At 59.0% G+C, this 23,393-nt stretch overlaps 1 protein-coding gene across 1 annotated transcript; it reads left to right on the forward strand.

Moving 5' to 3' along the window:
* Positions 1-99: 99 nt before the first annotated feature.
* LOC138735233 (uncharacterized) lies at positions 100-22,845 on the forward strand (the record flags this gene model as incomplete). Its single annotated transcript, XM_069883139.1, has 9 exons — positions 100-198; positions 1,921-2,079; positions 4,163-4,226; positions 7,747-7,889; positions 10,420-10,563; positions 13,416-13,545; positions 16,959-17,166; positions 19,755-19,927; positions 21,555-22,845. Coding segments are annotated over exons 1-9 (2,327 nt in total), but the record flags the coding sequence as incomplete, so codon positions are not given.
* Between the last annotated feature and the right edge of the window lie 548 nt (positions 22,846-23,393).

Genomic DNA, 23,393 nt, shown 5'->3' on the forward strand with positions numbered 1-23,393 from the left:
ACTGCGTTGCCGCTTTAAGGCGCGTCGCCGCCTTAAGGCGTGGCGCTACTGCGCATGCGTCGCGGCGCTTCCCGCCCTTCCCTCCGGTTTTACGACAGCTGCACCCCCGTCTCGCTTTCCGGCTCGGCTGCTTTCCGGCCGCGACGCCGCGGCCTCGGCCCTTCCCTCCCTGCTCTCGCCAAGATGGCGGTGACCGGGGTGAGTGCGCGGGGCCTGAGGCGCCATCCGCCTCCATCCGCCTCCATCCGCCCTCCCGGGGCGCCGGGAGGGGCCCTGGGGACACCGGGAGGGCTCCTGGGGACGGGCTGGAGCCGCGGGGGGGGCAACGGAGGCGGGAGAGGCCGGGGGGGAGCGGGGATGGAGCGGAGGCCGCAGGCCCCGGGGAGATGGGGGGGGTTTGGGGGAGGGGGGGGGGCGTGAGGGAGGTTCCCCCCCCCGACGTGTCCTCATCGTCCTTGAGGGTCCCTCCCGTATCCTCAGTCCCCCCATTAACCCCCCCCCAATGCCCCCAGTGTCCCCCAGTCCCCCCATTAACCCCCCCAGTCCCCCCATTAACCCCCCCGTGCCCCCCAGTCCCCCCATTAACCCCCCCAGTGTCCCCAGTCCCCCCATTAACCCCCTCAGTGTCCCCCAGTCCCCCCATTAACCCCCTCAGTGTCCCCCAGTCCCCCCATTAACCCCTCCATAAACCCCCCCAGTCCCCCCATTAACCCCCCCAGTGTCCCCAGTCCCCCCATTAACCCCCTCAGTGTCCCCCAGTCCCCCCATTAACCCCTCCATAAACCCCCCCAGTCCCCCCATTAACCCCCCCAGTGCCCCCCATTAACCCCCCATTACCCCCCCAGTGTCCCCCCAGTCCCCCCATTAACCCCCCCAGTGTCCCCCAGTCCCCCCATTAACCCCCCCAGTGTCCCCCAGTCCCCCCATTAACCCCCCATTAACCCCCCCAGTGTCCCCAGTCCCCCCATTAACCCCCCCAGTGTCCCCCAGTCCCCCCATTAACCCCCCCAGTGTCCCCCAGTCCCCCCATTAATCCCCCAGTGTCCCCCAGTCCCCCCATTAACCCCCCCAGTGCCCCCCAGTCCCCCCATTAACCCCCCAGTGTCCCCAGTCCCCCCATTAACCCCCCCATTAACCCCCCCAGTGCCCCCATTAACCCCCCCAGTGCCCCCCAGTCCCCCCATTAACCCCCCCATTAACCCCCCCAGTGCCCCCCAGTCCCCCCATTAACCCCCCCATTAACCCCCCCAGTCCCCCCATTAACCCCCCCAGTGTCCCCAGTCCCCCCATTAACCCCCCCATTAACCCCCCCAGTCCCCCCATTAACCCCCCCAGTGTCCCCAGTCCCCCCATTAACCCCCTCAGTGTCCCCCAGTCCCCCCATTAACCCCCTCAGTGTCCCCCAGTCCCCCCATTAACCCCTCCATAAACCCCCCCAGTCCCCCCATTAACCCCCCCAGTGTCCCCAGTCCCCCCATTAACCCCCTCAGTGTCCCCCAGTCCCCCCATTAACCCCTCCATAAACCCCCCCAGTCCCCCCATTAACCCCCCCAGTGCCCCCCATTAACCCCCCATTACCCCCCCAGTGTCCCCCAGTCCCCCCATTAACCCCCCCAGTGTCCCCAGTCCCCCCATTAACCCCCCCAGTGTCCCCCAGTCCCCCCATTAACCCCCCCAGTCCCCCCAGTCCCCCCATTAACCCCCCCAGTGTCCCCCAGTCCCCCCATTAACCCCCCCAGTGTCCCCCAGTCCCCCCATTAACCCCCCATTAACCCCCCCAGTGTCCCCAGTCCCCCCATTAACCCCCCCAGTGCCCCCCAGTCCCCCCATTAACCCCCCCAGTGCCCCCCAGTCCCCCCATTAACCCCCCCCAGTGTCCCCCAGTCCCCCCGTTAACCCCGTCCCCCCCTTTTCTCGCAGACGCTGTACACGTACCCCGAGAACTGGCGCGCGGCCAAGGCTCTGATCGCGGCGCAGTACAGCGGCGCCCGGCTGCGCGTCCTCTCCGCGCCCCCCGACTTCCGCTTCGGGCACACCAACCGCTCCCCGGAATTCCTCAAGAAGTTCCCCGTCGGCAAGGTGAGGGGATCGGGGGGCCAAGGGATCCGGATCCCGAGGGGGTCGGGGGCCAAAGATGGGGATACGGAGGGGATCGGGGGCCAAAGATGGGGATACGGAGGGGATCGGGGGCCAAAGATGGGGATACGGAGGGGATCGGGGGCCAAATATCAGGATCTGGAGGGGATTGGGGGCCAAATATTGGGATCCAGAGGGGATCAGGGGCCAAATATTGGGATGCGGAGGGGATCGGGGGCCAAATATTGGGATCCAGAGGGGATCAGGAGTCAAATATCAGGATCGGGAGGGGATTGGGGGTCAAATATCAGGATCTGGAGGGGATTGGGGGCCAAAAATGGGGATCCAGAAGGGATTGGGGGCCAAATATCAGGACGCGGAGGGGATCGGGGTTCAAATATTGGGATCCGGAGGGGATCGGGGGCCAAAAATGGGGATTCGGGGGCCAAAGATGGGGATCCGGAGGGGATCGGGGGCCAAATATTGGCATCCTGAGGGGATTGGGGGCCAAATATCAGGATCCAGAGGGGATGGGGGGCCAAATATCAGCATCCAGAGGGGATGGGGGGCCAATAATGGGGATCTGGAGGGCTTCAGGGGACAAAAATGGGGATCCAGAGGGGATCGGGGGCCAAATATCGGGATTTGGAGGGGATCAGGGGCCAAATATTGGGATTTGGAGGGTTTCGGGGGCCAAATATTGGGATCGGGAGGAGATCAGGGGCCAAAAATGGGGATCCCGAGGAGATCGGGGGCCGAAAATCGGGATGCGGAGGGGATCGGGGGCCAAATATTGGGATCTGGAGGGGATTGGGGGCCAAAAATGGAGATTCGGGGGCCAAAGATGGGGATGCGGAGGGGATCGGGGGCCAAATATTGGGATGCGGAGGGGATCGGGGGCCAAATATTGGGATGCGGAGGGGATCGGGGGCCAAATATCAGGATCCAGAGGGGATCGGGGGCCAAATATCAGGATCCAGAGGGGATGGGGGGGCCAAAGATGGGGATCCGGAGGGGATCGGGGGCCAAATATTGGGATGTGGAGGGGATCGGGGGCCGAAGATGGGGATCCTGAGGGGATCAGGGGCCAAAGATGGGGATCCCGAGGTTATTAGGGGCCAAAGATGGGGATCCAGAGGGGATTGGAGGCCAAAGATTGGGATGCGGAGGGGATCGGGGGCCAAAGATGGGGATCCAGAGGGGATTAGCGCCCAAAGATCAGAATGCAGAGGGGATTAAGGGCGAAAAATCGGGATGCAGAGGGGATTAAGGGCCAAAAATCGGGATACAGAGGGGATTAGGGGCTAAATATTGGGATGCAGAGGGGGATTGGGGGCCAAAAATGGGGATCCTGAGGGGATCAGGTGCCAAATATTGGGATCTGGAGGGTTTTGGGGGTCAAATATTGGGATCTGGAGGGTTTCGGGGGCCAAATATTGGGATCGGGAGGAGATCAGGGGCCGAAAATCGGGATGCGGAGGGGATCGGGGGCCGAAAATCGGGATGCGGAGGGGATCGGGGGCCGAAAATCGGGATCTGGAGGGGATTGGGGGCCAAAAATGGGGATCCAGAAGGGATTGGGGGCAAATATCAGGACGCGGAGGGGATCGGGGGTCAAATATTGGGTTACAGAGGGGATTGGGGGCCAAAAATGGAGATTCGGGGGCCAAAGATGGGGATCCGGAGGGGATCGGGGGTCAAATATTGGGATGCGGAGGGGATCGGGGGCCAAATATCAGGATCCAGAGGGGATCGGGGGCCAAATATCAGGATCCAGAGGGGATCGGGGGCCAAATATCAGGATCCAGAGGGGATGGGGGGGCCAAAGATGGGGATCCGGAGGGGATCGGGGGCCAAATATTGGGATGCGGAGGGGATCGGGGGCCAAATATTGGGATGCAGAGGGGATCGGGGGGCCAAATATTGGGATGCAGAGGGGATCGGGGGCCAAATATCGCGATCCCGAGGGGATCGGGGGCCAAATATCGGGATCCCGAGGGGATCAGGGGCCAAATATCAGGGGCTCGGGGGCCAAGAATGGGGATCCAGGGGGCTGGGATCCCCCTGATCCCGCCCCCCCGCCCAGGTTCCGGCCTTCGAGGGCGACGACGGCTTCTGTGTCTTCGAGAGCAACGCCATCGCCTACTATGGTGAGGGATAACGAGCCTAACGAGGCCCCTAACGAGCCCCGGCCTCGTTAAGCAGCCCCGGCCTCGTTAACAGGCTGTGGTCCCCCTAACCAGCCAGTCCTAACGAGCTGTGGCCCTGTTAATGAGTCGTGGCCCCGTTAATGAGCCACCCCTAACGAGCTGTGGCCCTGTTAATGAGTCGTGGCCCCTTAACAAGTCACGCCTAACGAGCTGTGGCCCCGTTAATGAGTCGTGGCACCCTTAATGAGCCACCCCTAATGAGCTGTGGCCCGTTAATGAGTCGTGGCGCCCTTAATGAGCCACCCCTAACGAGCCGTGGCCCTGTTAATGAGTCGTGGTCTCATTAACAAGCTATCTCTAATTAATTGTGGCCCCATTAATGAGTTGTGGCCTCGTTAAGAAACCCACTTAATGAGCTGTAGCTCCATTAATGAGTCATGGCCCCCTAACGAGTCGCCCCTAACGAGCTGTGGCCCCATGAATGAGTCGTGGCACCCTTAACGAGCCATCTCTAATTAATCATGGTCCCATTAATGAGTCGTGGACCCTTAACGAGCCACCCCTAACAAGCTGTGGCTCCCTTAATGAGTCGTGGCCACTAACAAGCCGTTAATGAGTTGTGGGCCTGTAATTAGCTGTGGTCTTCTTAACGAGCCACGCCTAACGAGCCAGAGCCACCCCTAACGAGCTTTTCTAATAATCTGTGGCCCTGCTAACGAGCTGTGACGCTCCCTAATGAGCCACGACAGCCCTAACGAGCCTCATTTCCCATTAATGAGCCACTAATGAGCTTTGCCCCCCCAGTTAGCTGTGGCTCAATTAACAAGACATCCCTAACGAGCCCCTAATAAGCTGTGGTCCCGTTAATGAGCTGTGGGCCTTCTAATGAGTTTCTTGTTAACGAGTTAACGATCTTCATACATTGTAGTGATCCCTGTTCCTCGTTAATGATCTGTAATTTGTTAATTATTGCTCCCTAATGAGCATTTAGTGATGAGAAGGTGGGTGGGAACCTTATTAATTATTAATTAACCCTGCTAATGGGGTGCCCTTGTTAATTAGTGACTGCTAACGAGCAGTAGGGAAACCCAATTAACGAGCTTTGCTCTGTTAATGATCTTTTTGCTGTTAATTAACGCCCCTAATGAACGTTGACCATCAAAGTGCCCCATTAACGAGCTGTGCCCGCTAATTACTGGCTGCTAACGAGCAATTGGTAACGAGGAGCCCCCGTTAACGAGCTGCACCCTGTTAATAAGCTGTGTGCTGCTAACGACCCGTGCCCGTTAACGAGCTGTACCCTGTTAATGAGCTCTACTCACACTAACGAGCTGGTCCTTGTTAATTAGTGGTTGTTAACGAGCTATAATGAAGAGCTGGGGGCTCCCTATTAGTGCTTTGCGCCCCATTAATGATTTGCATTCTCGTTAATAACTTGTATCCACACTAATGAACTATTCATCGTTAATTAGTGATTGCTAACGAGCAGTCAGTAACGAGGGATCCTCAGAGGTGGTTCTGTTAACATTTGTAGCTCTCATTAGCGTCTTGCACCCTCATTAACGAGTGATATACCCGTTAATGAGCAATATCCCTGTTAATGAGTGGTATCCCCATTAATTAGTGGCTGTTAACGAGCAGTCGCTAACGAGGAGCTGCACGGGGCCTCTCAGAGGTGGCTCTGTTAACATTTGTGGTTCTCATTAGGGTTTTAGGCCCTTATTAACGAGTGGTATCCTCATTAATGAGTGGTGTTCCCGTTAATGAGCTCTTTCTTACTAATTAGCGGATGTTAATGAGGAACTAAAAGCTAATTGGAGCCTGGAGGTGGCTCCTCATTAACCCTTCGTGCCCCATTACCCCCCATTAACCCCTTGTACCCCCCCTTTAAGCCCTGTAACCCCCTTAATGAGCTGCCCCTTGTTAATTAGCGGCTTCTAATGAGTAATTAGAAGCTAATTGGAGCCTGGAGGTGGCTCCTCATTAACCCTTCATGCCTCGTTACCCCCCTTTACCCCACATTAACCCCTTGTACCCCCCCTTTAAGCCCCATAACCCCCTTAATGAGCTGCTTCTCGTTAATTAGAGGCTGCTAACGAGTAACAAGGAGCTGTTAATGAGTAACTAGAAGCTAATTGGAGCCAGGAGATGGCTCCTCATTAACTGTTCATGCCTCGTTACCCCCCTTTACCCCTCATTAACCCCTTGTACCCCCCCTTTAAACCCCATAACCCCCTTAATGAGCTGCTCCTCGTTAATTAGAGGGTGCTAACGGGTAATGAGGCGCTTCTAATGAGTAATTAGAGGCTAATTAGAGCCTGGAGGTGGCTCCTCATTAACCCTTCATGCCTCGTTACCCCCCTTTACCCCCCATTAACCCCTTGTACCCCCCCCTTTAAGTCCCATAACCCCCTTAATGAGCTGCTCCTCGTTAATTAGAGGCTGCTAACGAGTAATGAGGCGCTTCTAATGAGTAACTAGAAGCTAATTGGAGCTGGGAGGTGGCTCCTCATTAGCCCTTTGTGCCCCATTACCCCCCTTTACCCCCCATTAACCCCTTGTACCCCCCCTTTAACCCCCATATCTCAATTAATGAGCTGCTCCTCGTTAATTAGAGGCTGTTAACGAGTAAGGAAGAGCTTCTAATGAGCAACTAGAAGCTAATTAAAGCCTGGAGGTGGCTCCTCATTAACCCTTTGTGTCCCATTACCCCCCTTTACCCCCCATTAACCCCTTGTACCCCCCCCTCCCCCCCCGTTTAAGCCTCATATCTCCTTAATGAGCTGCTCCTCGTTAATTAGCGGCTGCTAACGAGTAATGAGGAACTTCTAATGACTAATTAGAAGCTAATTGGAGCCTGGAGGTGGCTCCTCATTAACCCTTCGTGCCCCATTACCCCCCTTTACCCCCCATTAACCCCTTGTACCCCCCCTTTAAGCCCCGTAACCCCCTTAATGAGCTGCTCCTCGTTAATTAGCGCCTGCTAATGAGTAATGAGGCGCTTCTAATGAGTAATTAGAAGCTAATTGGAGCCTGGAGGTGGCTCCTCATTAACCCTTTGTGCCCCATTACCCCCCTTTACCCCCCATTAACCCCTTGTACCCCCACTTTATGCCTCAAATCTCTATTAATGAGCTGCTGCTCGTTAATTAGCAGCTGCTAATTAGTAACAAGGAGCTTTTAATGAGGAAGGAGGTGCTGCAGGAGCCTGAAGGTGGCTCCTCATTAACCCTTCGTGCCCCATTACCCCGCTTTACCCCCCATTAACCCCTTGTACCCCCTCTTTAAGCCCCATAACTCCCTTAATGAGCTGCCCCTCGTTAATTAGCGGCTGCTAATGAGTCATGAGGAGCTTTTAATGAGGAAAGAGGAGGTGCAGGAGCCTGGAGGTGGCTCCTTATTAACCCTTCGTGCCCCGTTACCCCCCTTTACCCCCCATTAACCCCTTGTACCCCCCCTTTATGCCTCAAATCTCCATTAATGAGCCGCCCCTCGTTAATTGCCGGGCGCTAACGAGCAGTCAGTAACGAGGAGCTGCGCGGGGGCACCCCGGAGGCCGCGGCCCAGGTCCTGCAGTGGGTGAACTTCGCCGACAGCGACATCGTCCCCCCCGCCAGCACCTGGGTCTTCCCCACCCTCGGCATCCTGCACTACAACAAGCAGGTTGGGGGGGGGACCCCAAAATCTGGGGGGGCTGGGAGGGGTCTGGGAGCGTCTGGGAGGGGGTTTGGGGGGGCTATGGGGGTCCAAGAGGGGGTTTAGGGGGGCTATGTGGGTCCAAGAGGGGTTTTGGGGGGGCTGGGGGGGTCTGGGAGGGGGTTTGGGGGGGCTATGTGGGTGCCATAGGTGGTTTTGGGGGGCATTGAGGGGTTTTGGGGGGGCTATGTGGGTCCCATAGGGGGGTTTGGGGGGGCTATGGGGGTCCAAGAGGGGGTTTAGGGGGGCTATATGGGTCCAAGAGGGGTTTTGGGGGGGCTATGGGGGTCCCATAGGGGGTTTAGTGGGGGCTATGGGGGTCTTACAGGGGTTTTGGGGGGCTATGTGGGTCTTATAGGTGATTTTGGGGGTCTCTGGGGGGGGTTTGGGGGGCGTATGGGGGTCATTGAGGGGTTTTGGGGGGTCTATGGGGGTCATTGAGGGGGTTTGGGGGGGCTATATGGGTCTGGGAGGGGGTTTAGGGGGGGCTGTGGGGGTCATTGAGGGGTTTTGGGGGGGCTATGGGGGTCCCATAGGTGGTTTTGGGGGTCTCTGGGGGGGTCTCTGGGGGTCATCGAGGGGTTTTGGGGGGGCTATGGGGGTCATTGACGGGTTTTGGGGGGGCTGTGGGGGTCTGGGAGGGGGTTTGGGGGGGCTATGGGGGTCATTGAGGGGTTTTGGGGGGACTATGGGGGTCCCATAGGTGGTTTTGGGGGTCTCTGGGGGGGTCTCTGGGGGTCATTGAGGGGTTTTGGGGGGGCTATGGGGGTCATTGACGGGTTTTGGGGGGGCTGTGGGGGTCTGGGAGGGGGTTTGGGGGGGCTATGGGGGTCATTGAGGGGTTTTGGGGGGACTATGGGGGTCCCATAGGTGGTTTTGGGGGTCTCTGGGGGGGTCTCTGGGGGTCATTGAGGGGTTTTGGGGGGGCTATATGGGTCTGGGAGGGGGTTTGGGGGGTCTGTGGGGGTCATTGAGGGGTTTTGGGGGGGCTATGGGGGTCCCATAGGTGGTTTTGGGGGTCTCTGGGGGGGTCTCTGAGGGTCATTGAGGGGTTTTGGGGGGGCTATATGGGTCTGGGAGGGGGTTTGGGGGGGGCTGTGGGGGTCATTGAGGGGTTTTGGGGGGGCTATGGGGGTCCCATAGGTGGTTTTGGGGGTCTCTGGGGGGGTTTTGGGGGGGCTCTGGGGGTCCAAGAGGGGTTTTGAGGGGGCGATGGGGGTCTAAGGAGGGTTTGGGGGGGGCTATGTGGGTCTCATAGGTGGTTTTGGGGGTCATTGAGGGGTTTTGGGGGGGCTATGGAGGTCTGGGAGGGGGTTTGGGGGGGGTTATGGGGGTCCAATAGGGGTTTTGGGGGGCTGTGTGGGTCCAATAGGGGGTTTTGGGGGGGCTACGGGGTCTAAGAGGGGTTTCAGGGGGGGCTATGTGGGTCTCGTAGGGGATTTTGGGGGGCATATGGGGGTCTAAGAGGGGGTTTGGGGGGGCTATGTGGGTCCCATAGGGGTTTTGGGGGGGGATATGAGGGTCATTGAGGGGTTTTGGGGGGGCTATATGGGTCCAAGAGGGGGTTTGGGGGTCTATGAGGGTCCCATAGGTGATTTTGGGGGTCTCTGGAGGGTTTTGGGGGGCTCACAGGGCTCTGGGAGGCGTTTTCGGGGTTCCCAGGCCCCTAGGAGTATTTTTGGGGCGGCTTTTGGGGGTCTGAGAGGAGTTTTGGGGGTCTCTGGGGGATTTTGGGGGGGTCACAGGGCTCTGGGAGGGATTTAGGGGTCTCTAAGGTGTTTTGGGGGGGTCACAGGGCTCTGGGAGGGGTTTTGGGGGGCTCTAGGGGGTTTTGGGGGGTTTATGTGGCTCTGAGAGGGATTTTGGGGCTCTCTGAGGGGTTTTGGGGGGTTTATGGGGCTCTGAGAGGGATTTCGGGGCTCTCTGAGGGGTTTTGGGGGGTTTATGGGGCTCTGAGAGGGATTTGGGGGCTCTCTGGGGGCTTTTGGGGGGTTTATGGGGCTCTGAGAGGGATTTCGGGGCTCTCTGGGTGGTTTTGGGGGGTTTATGGGGCTCTGAGAGGGATTTGGGGGCTCTCTGGGTGGTTTTGGGGGGTTTATGTGGCTCTGAGAGGGATTTTGGGGCTCTCTGGGTGGTTTTGGGGGGTTTATGGGGCTCTGAGAGGGATTTCGGGGCTCTCTGGGGGGTTTTGGGGGGTTTATGGGGCTCTGAGAGGGATTTCGGGGCTCTCTGGGGGGTTTTGGGGGGTTTATGGGGCTCTGAGAGGGATTTTGGGGCTCTCTGGGGGGTTTTGGGGGGTTTTTGGGGCTCTGAGAGGGATTTTGGGGCTCTCTGGGTGGTTTTGGGGGGTTTATGGGGCTCTGAGAGGGATTTGGGGGCTCTCTGAGGGGTTTTGGGGGGCTCAGGGGTCCCTGGGAGGGGTTTTTTTTACCTCCAATCCCTTTTCCGTGTCCCCCCATTCCGATGCCGGGGTGGGGGTTTATTCCGGAACCCGCAGGCGACGGAGTTTGCGAAGGACGAGGTGCGGCGGGCGCTGGGCGTGCTGGACGCCCACCTGCGTTCCAGAACCTTCCTGGTCGGGGAGCGCGTCTCGCTGGCCGACATCTCCGTCGTCTGCGCCCTCCTCTGGCTCTACAAGCAGGTGGGGGGGCTGTTTTGGGGGGTCTAGGGGCCCTTTGGGGGGTCTAGGGGCCCTTTGGGGGGTCTAGGGGGTCATTTGGGGGGTCTAGGGGCCGTTTTGGGGTTCTGCGGGGGTGTTTTGGGGGCCTAGGGAGCCATTTCTAGGGCCTAGGGGACCATTTTTGGGGTCTGGGGGGTGTTTTGGGGGGGTCTAGGGGCCATTTTTGGGATCTGGGGGGCTGGTTTTGGGGTCACGGGTGTTTTGGGGGTCTGGGGGGGCTCATTTGGGGGGTCTAGGGGGCCATTTTGGGGGTCTAGAGGACAATTTGGGGTTTCTAGGGGCTGTTTTGGGGGGTCTAGGGGGTCATTTTGGGGTCTAGGGGGTTGGTTTTGGGGTCTAGGGGGCTGTTTTGGGGGTCTAGGGCCCATTTCTAGGGTCCGGGGGGCTGTTTTTGGGGTCCAGGGAGTTGTTTTGGGGGTCTAGGGGGCCATTTTGGGGGGGTCTAGAGGTTGTTTTGGGGGTCTGGGGGCTGGTTTTGGGGGTTTGGGAAGGGCATTTGTGGGGCGGGAGCCATTTGGGGCTCTAGGAAAGGCACTTTTGGGGTCTAGGGGGCCGTTTTGGGGGGTCTAGGGGCCATTTTTGGGGTCTAGGGGGTTGGTTTTGGGATCTGGGGGGCTGTTTTGGGGGTCTAGAGAGCATTTTTAGGGTCTAGGGGGCCGTTTTGGGGGGTCTAGGGGCCATTTTTGGGGTCTAGGGGGTCATTTTAGGGATCTGGGGGGGTGTTTTGGGGGCCTAGGGAGCCATTTCTAGGGCCTAGGGGACCATTTTTGGGGTCTGGGGGGTGTTTTGGGGGGGTCTAGGGGCCATTTTTGGGATCTGGGGGGCTGGTTTTGGGGTCACGGGTGTTTTGAGGGTCTGGGGGGGCTCGTTTGGGGGGTCTAGGGAGCCATTTGGGGGGTCTAGAGGGCAATTTGGGGGGTCTAGAGCGCAATTTGGGGCGTCTAGGGGCTGTTTTGGGGGGTCTAGGGGGTCATTTTGGGGGTCTAGGGGGCCGGTTTTGGGGGTGTAGGGGACCATTTTGGGGGTCTGGGGCCATTTTTGGGGTCTAGGGGGTCATTTTGGGGGTCTAGGAGCCATTGTGGGGGGTCTAGGCGCTGTTTTTGGGGTCTAAGGCACCAGTTTTGGGGTCTGGGGGCTGTTTTTAGGGTCTAGGGAGCCATTTTGGGGGTCTAGGGGGTGTTTTTGGGGTCTAGGGGGTGTTTTTGGGGTCTAGGGGCTGGTTTTGGGGTCTAGGGGGCTGTTTTGGGGGTCTGGGGAGTCATTTTGGGGGTCTAGGGGCCGTTTTTAGGGTCTAGGGAGCCATTTTGGGGGTTTAGGGGGCAATTTGGGGGGGTCTAGGTGATGGTTTTGGGGGTCTAGGGGGTCATTTTGGGGGTCTAGGAGCCATTTTGGGGGGTCTGGGGGCTGTTTTGGGGGGTCTAGGCGCTGTTTTTGGGGTCTAAGGCACCAGTTTTGGGGTCTGGGGGCTGTTTTTAGGGTCTAGGGAGCCATTTTGGGTGTCTAGGGTGCTGCTTTAGGGATCTAGGGGTCCATTTTGGGGGTCTAGGGGCTGTTTTTGGGGTCTAGGGGCTGGTTTTGGGGTCTAGGGGGCTGTTTTGGGGGTCTAGGGAGTCATTTTTAGGGTCTAGGGGGCAGTTTTGGGGGTCTAGGGGGCCATTTTGGGGGTCTAGGTGCAGGTTTTGGGGGTCTAGAGACCCATTTTGGGGGTCTAGAGGGCAGTTTGGGGGGGTCTAGGTGCTGGTTTTGGGGGTCTAGGGGGTCATTTTGGGGGTCTAGGAGGCATTTTGGGGGTCTAGGGTGTTGCTTTGGGGATCTAGGGACTATTTTGGGGGTCTAGGAGGCCATTTTGGGGGTCTCGGGGGTGTTTTTGGGGTCTAGGGGCTGGTTTTGGGGTCTAGGGAACTGTTTTGGGGGTCTAGGGAGTCATTTTAGGGGTCTAGGGGCCGTTTTGGGAGTCTAGGGGGCCGTTTTGGGGGTCTAGGAGCCGTTTTGGGGGTCTAGAGGCCCATTTTGGGGGTCTAGAGGGCAATTTGGGGGGGTCTAGGTGCTGGTTTTGGGGGCCTAGGCTCCATTTTGGGGGTCTAGGGGGTCATTTTGGGGGTCTAGGAGGTATTTTTGGGGGTCTAGGGGGCTGTTTTGGGGCTCTAGGGGACCATTTTTAGGGTCTGTGGAGCCGTTTTTGGGGTGAGGGGCCCATTTTGGGGGGCTTGTAGGGCCGTTTTTAGGGTTTAGGGGCCATTTTTGGGGTCTGTGGGGCCATTTTTGGGGTCTACGCGGCCGTATTTAGGGTCTGCGGGGCCGTTTTTGGGGTCTGTGGGGCGTTTTTGGGGTCTACGCGGCCGTTTTTAGGGTTTAGGGACCGTATTTGGGGTCTGCGGGGCCATTTTTGGGGTTTGCGGGGTGGTTTTTGGGGTCTGCGGGGCCGTTTTTGGGGTCTGTGGGGCCATTTTTAGGATCTGTGGGGCCATTTTTGGGGTCTGGGGCCGTTTTTAGGGTTTAGGGACCATTTTTGGGGTCTGTGGGGCCATTTTTGGGGTTTAGGGACCATTTTTAGGGTCTGTGGGGCCATTTTTGGGGTTTAGGGGCCATTTTTAGGGTCTGTGGTGCCATTTTTGGGGTCTGTGGGGCCATTTTTAGGGTTTAGGGACCATTTTTGGGGTCTGCGGGGCCATTTTTGGGGTCCGCGGGGCCGTTTTGGGGGTCTGTGGTGCTATTTTTGGGGTCTGCGGGGTGGTTTTTGGGGTCCGCGGGGCCGTTTTGGGGGTCCGCGGGGCCGTTTTTCGGGGTGCGGGTGCCGACGGGTCCCTGGGCAGGTGCTGGAGCCGGCGTTCCGGCAGCCGTTCGGCAACGCCAACCGGTGGTTCGTGACGTGCCTGAACCAGCCCCAGTTCCGCGCCGTCCTCGGGGACGTCCAGCTCTGCCAGAGGATGGCACAGTTCGACGGTGAGAGGGGACACGGGGACACCGGGACACGGAATGGGGACACGGGGACCTGGAGATGTGGAATGGGGACAAGGGGGACATGGGGATATGGGGACAAGGGAGACACAGGGATACGGGGACACGGAGACGTGGAGTGGGGACACGGGGACAAGGGGGACGTGGGGATACAAGGACACGGAGATATGGAATGGGGACACGGGGACAAGGGGGACATGGGGATATGGGGAACACAGAGACGTGGAATGGGGACACGGGGGACATGGGGATATGGGGACCCGGAGACGTGGAATGGGGACACGGGGACAAGGGGGACATGGGGGACACGGGGATACGGGGACCTGGAGATGTGGAGTGGGGACACGGGGACAAGGGGGACAGGGGGGACACGGAGACGTGGAATGGGGACACGGGTATATGGGGACAAGGGGGACATGGGGATATGGGGACACGGAGACGTGGAATGGGGACATGGGGACACGGGGACATGGGGATATGGGGACACGGAGACGTGGAATGGGGACACGGGGACAAGGGGGACACGGGGACCCAGAGACGTGGAACGGGGGCAAGGGGGACATGGGGACCCAGAGACGTGGAACGGGGGCAAGGGGGACATGGGGATATGGGGACCCAGAGATATGGAATGGGGACAAGGGGGACATGGGGATATGGGGACCTGGAGATGTGGAATGGGGACACGGGGACACGGGGGACATGGGGATATGGGGACCCGGAGATGTGGAATGGGGACACGGGGACAAGGGGGACATGGGGATATGGGGACCCGGAGATGTGGAATGCGGACATGGGGATACGGGGACACGGGGATGTGGAATGGGGACACAGGGACACAGGGACACGGGGACACAGGGACACGGGGATGTGGAATGGGGACACAGGGACAAGGGGGACATGGGGGACACGGGGATACGGGGACCTGGAGATGTGGAATGGGGACACGGGGACACAGGGGATATGGGGAGACGGGGACACGGAGACGTGGAATGGGGACACGGGGACACAGAGACATGGAATGGGGACACGGGGGACATGGGGATATGGGGACCCGGAGACGTGGAATGGGGACACGGGGACATGGGGGACACGGGGATACGGGGACCTGGAGATGTGGAATGGGGACACGGGGACAAGGGGGACACAGGGGACACGGAGACGTGGAATGGGGACACGGGTATATGGGGACAAGGGGGACATGGGGATATGGGGACCCGGAGACGTGGAATGGGGACATGGGGACATGGGGACATGGGGATATGGGGACACGGAGACGTGGAATGGGGATATGGGGACCCGGAGACGTGGAATGGGGACACGGGGATACGGGGACCCAGAGATGTGGAATGGGGACACGGGGATAAGGGGGACAGGGGGAGATGGGGACCTGGAGACGTGGAATGGGGACATGGGGATAGGGGGACAAGGGGATATGGGGACACGGGGGTCATGGGGACACGGGGATAAGGGGGACTCGGGGATAAGGGAGGAGACGGGGGACATGGGGGGACAGGGGGACATAGAGACACAGCTGGGACGGGGGACACGGGGACATGGGGGGATGTGGGGACAGAGGGACACAGAGACATGGAATGGGGACAGGGGGGACACAGGGATAGGGGGACACGGATATGGGGACAGGGGGACCCGGAGTCGTGGAATGGGGACCTGGGGGACACCCGGGGGGACAGGGGGATGTGGAATGGGGACAGGGGAGGACGTGGGGACGTGGAGACATGGAGGAGGGACAGGGGGACATGGAGACACAGGGGGGATGGGGGACACGGGGACAGAGGGACATGGAGATGTGGAATGGGGACACAGGGGACATGGGGACCCAGAGACGTGGAATGGGGACACGGGGACAAGGGGGACACGGGTGACATGGGGGGACACAGGGACAGGGGGACACGGATATGGGGACAGGGGGACCTGGAGACGTGGAATGGGGACCTGGGGGACACCCGGGGGGCAGGGGGGGACAGAGGGACGTGGAGACATGGAATGGGGACAGGGAGGGGACAATATTCCCCAGGGACCCCAGTTCCCCCCCCCAGGGACCCCAATATCCCCCCCAAACCCTCTAATTTCCCCCCCAGGGACCCCAATATCCCCCCAGGGACCCCAATATCCCCCCCCAACCCTCTAATTTCCCCCCCAGGGACCCCAATATCCCCCCAGGGACCCCAATATCCCCCCCAATCCCTCTAATTTCCCCCTCAGGGACCCCAATATCCCCCCAGGAACCCCAATATCCCCCCCAAACCCTCTAATTTCCCCCCCAGGGACCCCAATATCCCCCCAGGGACCCCAATATCCCCCCAAACCCTCTAATTTCCCCCTCAGGGACCCCAATATCCCCCCCAAACCCTCTAATTTCCCCCTCAGGGACCCCAATATCCCCTCAGGGACCCCAATATCCCCCCCCAACCCTCTAATTTCCCCCCCAGGGACCCCAATATCCCCTCAGGGACCCCAATATACCCCCCAACCCTCTCATTTTCCCCTCAGGGACCCCAATATCCCTCCCAAACCCTCTAATTTCCCCACCAGGGACCCCAATATCCCCCCAGGGACCCCAATATCCCCCCCCAACCCTCTAATTTCCCCCTCAGGGACCCCAATATCCCCCCCAAACCCTCTAATTTCCCCCTCAGGGACCCCAATATCCCCCCCAACCCTCTAATTTCCCCCTCAGGGACCCCAATATCCCCCCCAACCCTCTAATTTCCCCCTCAGGGACCCCAGTATCCCCCCCAAACTCTCTAATTTCCCCCTCAGGGACCCCAATATCCCCCCCAACCCTCTAATTTCCCCCTCAGGGACCCCAATATCCCCCCCAAACCCTCTAATTTCCCCCCCAGGGACCCCAATATCCCCCCCAAACCCTCTAATTTCCCCCTCAGGGATCCCAATATCCCCCCCAAACCCTCTAATTTCCCCCCCAGGGACCCCAATATCCCCCCAGGGACCCCAATATCCCCCCCAAACCCTCTAATTTCCCCCCCAGGGACCCCAATATCCCCCCAGGGACCCCAATATCCCCCCCAAACCCTCTAATTTCCCCCTCAGGGACCCCAATATCCCCCCCAAACCCTCTAATTTCTCCCTCAGGGACCCCAATATCCCCCCCAAACCCTCTAATTTCCCCCTCAGGGACCCCAATATCCCCCCCAACCCTCTAATTTCCCCCTCAGGGACCCCAATATCCCCCCCAAACCCTCTAATTTCCCCCCCAGGGACCCCAATATCCCCCCCCAACCCTCTAATTTCCCCCCCAGGGACCCCAATATCCCCCCAGGGACCCCAATATCCCCCCCCAACCCCCCAAACTGGGGTCTCCCACCCTCTTTGGGGTTAAAAAAAAAAGCAGGAATTAAGGTTTTTTCCGGCGGCAGCCAAGAAGTTTGCGGAGCTGCAGGGGCGGAAGGAGCCGGCCCGGAAGGAAAAGGAAAAGGAAAAGCCCCCCCGGGAGGAAAAGGAAAAGGAAAAATCCTCCCGGAAGGAGGAAAAGCGCCCGGAGCCGGAGGAGGAGCTGGATGAGTGCGAGCAGGCGCTGGCGGCCGAGCCGCGCGCCAAGGACCCCTTCGCACACCTGCCCCGCAGGTGAGGGGACACGGGGACAGCGGGGGGACCGTAGGGGACGTGGGGACATGGAGGGGACAGGGGACATGGGGACATGGAGGGGACAGGGGGACATGGGGACATGGGGACATGGAGACATGGAGGGGATAGGGGGACATGGGGACATGGAGGGGACAGGGGGACAGGGGGACATGGAGGGGACAGGGGGACATGGAGGGGATATGGGGACATTGAGGGACATGGGGACATTGAGGGGACATTGAGGGACATGGGGACATTGAGGGACATGGGGACATGGAGGGGACAGGGGGACATTGAGGGGACAGGGGGACATGGGGACGCAGAGGGACATGGGGACATGGAGGGGACATGGGGACATGGAGGGGACAGGGGGACATTGAGGGGACAGGGGGACATGGGGACGCAGAGGGACATGGGGACATGGAGGGATGAGGGGACATGGGGACATGGAGGGGACATTGAGGGATATGGGGACATGGAGGGGATATGGGGACATGGAGGGGATATGGGGACATGGAGGGGACAGGGGGACATTGAGGGGACAGGGGGACATGGGGACATGGAGGGGACATGGGGACATGGAGGGGACAGGGGGACATGGAGGGACAGGGGGACATGGAGGGGACAGGGGGACATGGAGGGACATGGGGACATGCAGGGGACAGGGGGACATGGGGACGCAGAGGGACATGGGGCATAGAGGGGACAGAGGGACATTGGGGGACATGGGGACATGGAGACATGGAGGGGACAGGGGGACATTGAGGGACATGGGGACATGGAGGGGACAGAGGGACATTGAGGGACATGGGGACATGGAGGGGACAGAGGGACATTGGGGGACATGGGGACATGGAGGGGACATGGGGACATGGAGGGGCAGGGGGACATGGGGACGCAGAGGGACACGGGGACATTGAGGGACATGGGGCCATGGAGGGGACAGAGGAACATTGAGGGACATGGGGACATGGAGGGGACAGAGGGACATTGAGGGACATGGGGACATTGGGGGACATGGAGGGGACATGGGGACATGGAGGGGCAGGGGGACATGGGGACGCAGAGGGACATGGGGACATGGAGGGGCAGGGGGACATGAGGACATTGAGGGACATGGGGACATGGAGGGGACAGAGGGACAGGGGGACATGGAGGGGACATGGGGACATTGGGGGACATGGGGACATTGGGGGACATTGAGGGACAGGGGGACATGGAGGGGACAGAGGGACATTGGGGGACATGGGGACATGGAGGGGACAGAGGGACAGGGGGACATTGAGGGACAGGGGGACATTGAGGGACATGGGGACATGGAGGGGACAGGGGAATATTGAGGGACAGGGGGACATTGAGGGACAAGGGGACATTGAGGGACGAGGGGACAGGGGGACATTGAGGGACAGGGGGACATGGGGACATGGAGGGGACATTGAGGGATATGGGGACATGGAGGGGATGGGGGACATGGGGATGCAGAGGGACATGGGGACATAGAGGGGACAGGGGGACATGGGGACGCAGAGGGACATGGGGACATGGAGGGGACAGGGGGACATGGGGACGCAGAGGGACATGGGGACATGGAGGGGACAGGGGGACATGGGGACGCAGAGGGACATGGAGACATGGAGGGGACAGGGGGACATGGGGACACAGAGGGACATGGAGACATGGAGGGGACATGGAGGGACATTGGAGAACAGGGGGACATGGAGCATGGAGGGGACATGGGGGGCACAGGGGGATATTAGGGGCCATGGGGACACGAGGGTGGTTGGCGTCCCTGGAGAGGGATTCGTGTCACCGTGAGGGGGTTGGTGGCTTTGGGGAGGGGTCGGTGTCACCATGAGGGGCTTGGTGTCACTCTGAGGGGGTTGGTGGCCCTGGGGACAGGGTCACTGTCACTTTGAGGGGTTCGGTGTCCCCATGGAGGGGTTCGATGTCCCCATGGAGGGATTTGCTGTCCCCATGAGGGGGTTGGTGGCCCTGAGGAGGGGTCGGTGTCACTTTGAGGGGGTTGGTGGCCCTGGGGACGGGGTCTGTGTCACTTTGAGGGGGTTGGTGGCCCTGGTGAGGGGTTGGTGTCACTATGAGGGAGTCAGTGTCCCCATGAGGGGATCAGTGTCCCCATGAGGGGCTTGGTGTCACTGTTGAGGGGGAGTCAGTGGCCCTGGGGAGGGGGTTGGTGTCCCCATAGAGGGGTTCGATGTCCCCATGGAGGGGTTCGATGTCCCCATGGAGGGATTTGGTGTCCCCATAGAGGGCTTCGGTGTCCCCATAGAGGGGTTGGTGTCCCCATGGAGGGTTTGGTGTCCCCATGGAAGGGTTTGATGTCTCCATGGAGGATTTAGTGTCCCTTGGAGGGGTTTGGTGTCCCCATGGAGGGCTTTGGTGTCCCTGGGAGGGGTTCGATGTCCTCATGGAGGGGTTCGATGTCCCTGGGAGGGGTTTGGTGTCCCTGTGAGTGGGTTGGTGTCCCCATGGAGGGCTTCGATGGCCCTGGGAGGGGGTTGGTGTCCCCATGAGGGGTTTGGTGGCCCTGAGGAGGGGCTGACCCCTCCCCGTCCCATCGTCCCCCGCAGCCCGTTCGTGCTGGACGAGTTCAAGCGCAAGTTCTGCAACGAGGACACGCTGGGGGTGGCGCTGCCCCACCTCTGGCAGCACTTCGACCCGCAGGGCTGGTCCCTCTGGTTCTGCCAGTACCGCTTCCCCCAGGAGCTGGCCCAGACCTTCATGAGCTGCAACCTCATCTCCGGTACCTTCCTCCTCCTCCTCCTCCTTCTCTTCCTCCTCCTCGTGCTTCCCCTTCAGGAGCTTCGGCCTCATCTCCAGCCCCATCCTCTCTGTCCCCATTGTCCTCCTCATCCCTATCATCTCCAGCCCCATCCTTTCCTTCGCTGTTGTCCCTGTTCTCTCCATCCCTGTTGTCTCCATCCTCTCCATCCCCGTTGTCTCTGTCCTCTCCATCCCCGTTGTCTCTGTCCTCTCCATCCCCATTGTCTTTATCTTCTCCATCCCTGTTGTCCCCGTCCTCATTGTCCCCGTTGTCTCCATCCTCTCCATCCCCGTTGTCTCTGTCCTCTCCATCCCCATTGTCTTTATCTTCTCCATCCCTGTTGTCCCCGTCCTCATTGTCCCCGTTGTCTCCATCCTCTCCATCCCCGTTGTCTCCATCCCCTCCATCCCTGTTGTCTCTGTCCTCTCCATCCCCATTGTCTCCATCCTCTCCATCCCCATTGTCTCCATCCTCTCCATCCCCATTGTCTCCATCCTCTCCATCCCCATTGTCTCCATCCTCTCCATCCCCATCATCCGTGTCCTCTCCATTTCCATCTCCATCCCCATTGTCTCCATCCTCTCCATTTCCATCTCCATCCCCATTGTCTCCATCCTCTTCATCCCCATCATCTGTCCTCTCCATTTCCATCTCCATCCCCATCTTCTCCATCCCCATCATCCCTATCCTCTCCATCTCCATCTTCTCCATCTTCTCCATCCCCATCATCCCTTTTCTCTCCATCTCCATCCCCATCCTCTCCATCCTCATTGTCTCCATCTTCTCCATCCCCATCATCCCTGTTCTCTCCATCATCTCCATCTTCTCCATCTTCTCCATCTTCTCCATCTTCTCCATCTTCTCCATCTTCTCCATCTTCTCCATCTTCTCCATCTTCTCCATCCCTATCCTCTCCATTTATATCTCCATCTTCTCCATCCTCTCCATCCCCATCTTCTCCATTTTCTCCATCCCTTTCATCCCTGTCCTCTCCATTTCCATTTCCATCCCCATCTTCTCCATCTTCTTCATCCCCATCATCCCTGTCCTCTCCATTTCCATCTCCATCCCCATCTTCTCCATCCCCATCTTCCCCATCTTCCCCATCTTCTCCATTTTCTCCATCATCCCTGTCCTCTCCATTTCCATCTCCATCCCCATCTTCTCCATCCCCATCTTCCCCATCTTCCTCATCTTCCCCATTTTCTCCATCATCCCTGTCCTCTCCATTTCCTTCTCCATCCCCATCTTCTCTATCTTCTCCATCCCCATCATCCCTATCCTCTCCATTTCCATCTCCATCCTCATCTTCTCCATCTGCTCCATCCTCTCCGTCCCCATCATCCCTGTCCTCTCTATTTCCATCCCCATCGTCTCCATCATCTCCATCCTGACCCTCCTCCATGTTCTCCTCTCCAAGCTTCACCCTCACTTCTGCTCGGCACCGACCCATCCTCCTCTTCCACCCTTCCTCCGCTTCCTGCCGCTTCTCCTCTTCCTTCTCCTTCTTCCCTTCCCTTCCCCACCCGCTTCCTTCTGCTCTTCCCCCCTTTTCCCTCCTCCCCCGGGGGGATGGTGGGGTCTCACGTGTCTCCGTGGCCCCCAGGGATGTTCCAGCGCCTGGACAAGCTGCGCAAAAACGCCTTCGCCAGCGTCATCCTCTTCGGCACCGACCACGACAGCAGCATCTCCGGCATCTGGATCTTCCGCGGCCAGGAGCTGGCCTTCCCGGTGAGGCCCCTTCCCCTTCCCTTTCCTTCTCCCCCTTTCCCCTTTTCCTTCTCCCCCTTTCCCCTTTTCCTTCTCTCCCCCTTTCCCCTTTTCCATCTCTTCCCCTTTCCCCTTTTCCATCTCTTCCCCTTTCCCCTTTTCCATCTCTTCCCCTTTCCCCTTTTCCATCTCTTCCCCTTTTCCCTTTTCCATCTCTTCCCCTTTTCCCTTTTCCATCTCTTCCCCTTTCCCCTTTTCCTTCTCTCCCCCTTTCCCCTTTTCCTTCTCCCCCTTTTCCCCTTTTCCTTCTCCCCCTTTCCCCTTTTCCTTCTCTCCCTTTTCCCCTTTTCCTTCTCTCCCTTTTCCCCTTTTCCTTCTCCCCCTTTCCCTTTTCCTCCTCCCCTTTTCCCCTTTTCCTTCTCTCCCTTTTCCCTTTTTCCTCCTCTCCCCCTTTCCCCTTTTCCATCTCTTCCCCTTTCCCCTTTTCCATCTCTTCCCCTTTCCCCTTTTCCATCTCTTCCCCTTTCCCCTTTTCCTTCTCCCTTTCCCCTTTTCCTCCTCCCCTTTCCCCTTTTCCTTCTCTCCCCCTTTCCCCTTTTCCTTCTCCCTTTCCCCTTTTCCTTCTCCCCTTTCCCCTTTTCCTTCTCTCCCCCTTTCCCCTTTTCCTTCTCTCCCTTTTCCCTTTTTCCTCCTCTCCCCCTTTCCCCTTTTCCTCTTCCCCTTTCCCCTTTCCATCTCTCCCCCTTTCCCCTTTTCCATCTCCTCCCCTTTCCCCTTTTCCATCTCTTCCCCTTTCCCCTTTTCCATCTCTCCCCCTTTCCCCTTTTCCATCTCTCCCCCTTTCCCCTTTTCCATCTCTCCCCCTTTCCCCTTTTCCATCTCTTCCCCTTTCCCCTTTTCCATCTCTTCCCCTTTCCCTTTTCCTTCTCCCCCTTTCCCCTTTTCCTTCTCCCCCTTTCCCCTTTTCCTTCTCTCCCCCTTTTCCTTTTCCCTCTTTCCCCTTTTCCTTCTCCCCCTTTCCCCTTTTCCTTCTCCCCCTTTCCCCTTTTCCTTCTCCCCCTTTCCCCTTTTCCTTCTCCCCCTTTCCCCTTTTCCTTCTCTCCCCCTTTTCCTTTTCCCTCTTTCCCCTTTTCCTTCTCCCCCTTTCCCCTTTTCCTTCTCCCCCTTTCCCCTTTTCCTTCTCCCCCTTTCCCCTTTTCCTTCTCTCCCCTTTTCCTTTTCCCTCTTTCCCCTTTTCCTTCTCCCCCTTTCCCCTTTCCCCTTTTCCTTCTCCCCTTTCCCCTTTTCCTTCTCCCCCTTTCCCCTTTCCCCTTTTCCTTCTCTCCCCTTTCCTCTTTTCCTTCTCCCCTTTCCTCTTTTCCTTCTCCCCCTTTCCCCTTTTCCTTCTTCCCCTTCCCCTTCTCTCCCCCTTTTCCCTTTTGCTTTCTCCCCCTTCCCGCCTTTTTTTCCCGCCTTTTTTTCCCGCCTTTTTTTCCCGCCTTTTTTCCCGCCTTTTTTTCCCGCCTTTTTTTCCCTCCCTCTTCCCCTCCCTCTTCCCCCCGCCTCCATCTTCCCCCCCCCTCCCTCCATCTTCCCCTCTCCCTCCATCTTCCCCCCCTCCCTCCATCTTCCCCCCCTCCTCCATCTTCCCCCCCTCCCTCCATCTTCCCCCCCTCCCTCCATCTTCCCCCCCTCCCTCCATCTTCCCCCTCCCTCCATCTTCCCCCCTCCCTCCATCTTCCCCCCTCCCTCCATC

The sequence above is a fragment of the Phaenicophaeus curvirostris genome, unplaced genomic scaffold (assembly GCF_032191515.1).
Source record: "Phaenicophaeus curvirostris isolate KB17595 unplaced genomic scaffold, BPBGC_Pcur_1.0 scaffold_609, whole genome shotgun sequence".
NCBI lineage: Eukaryota > Metazoa > Chordata > Aves > Cuculiformes > Cuculidae > Phaenicophaeus > Phaenicophaeus curvirostris.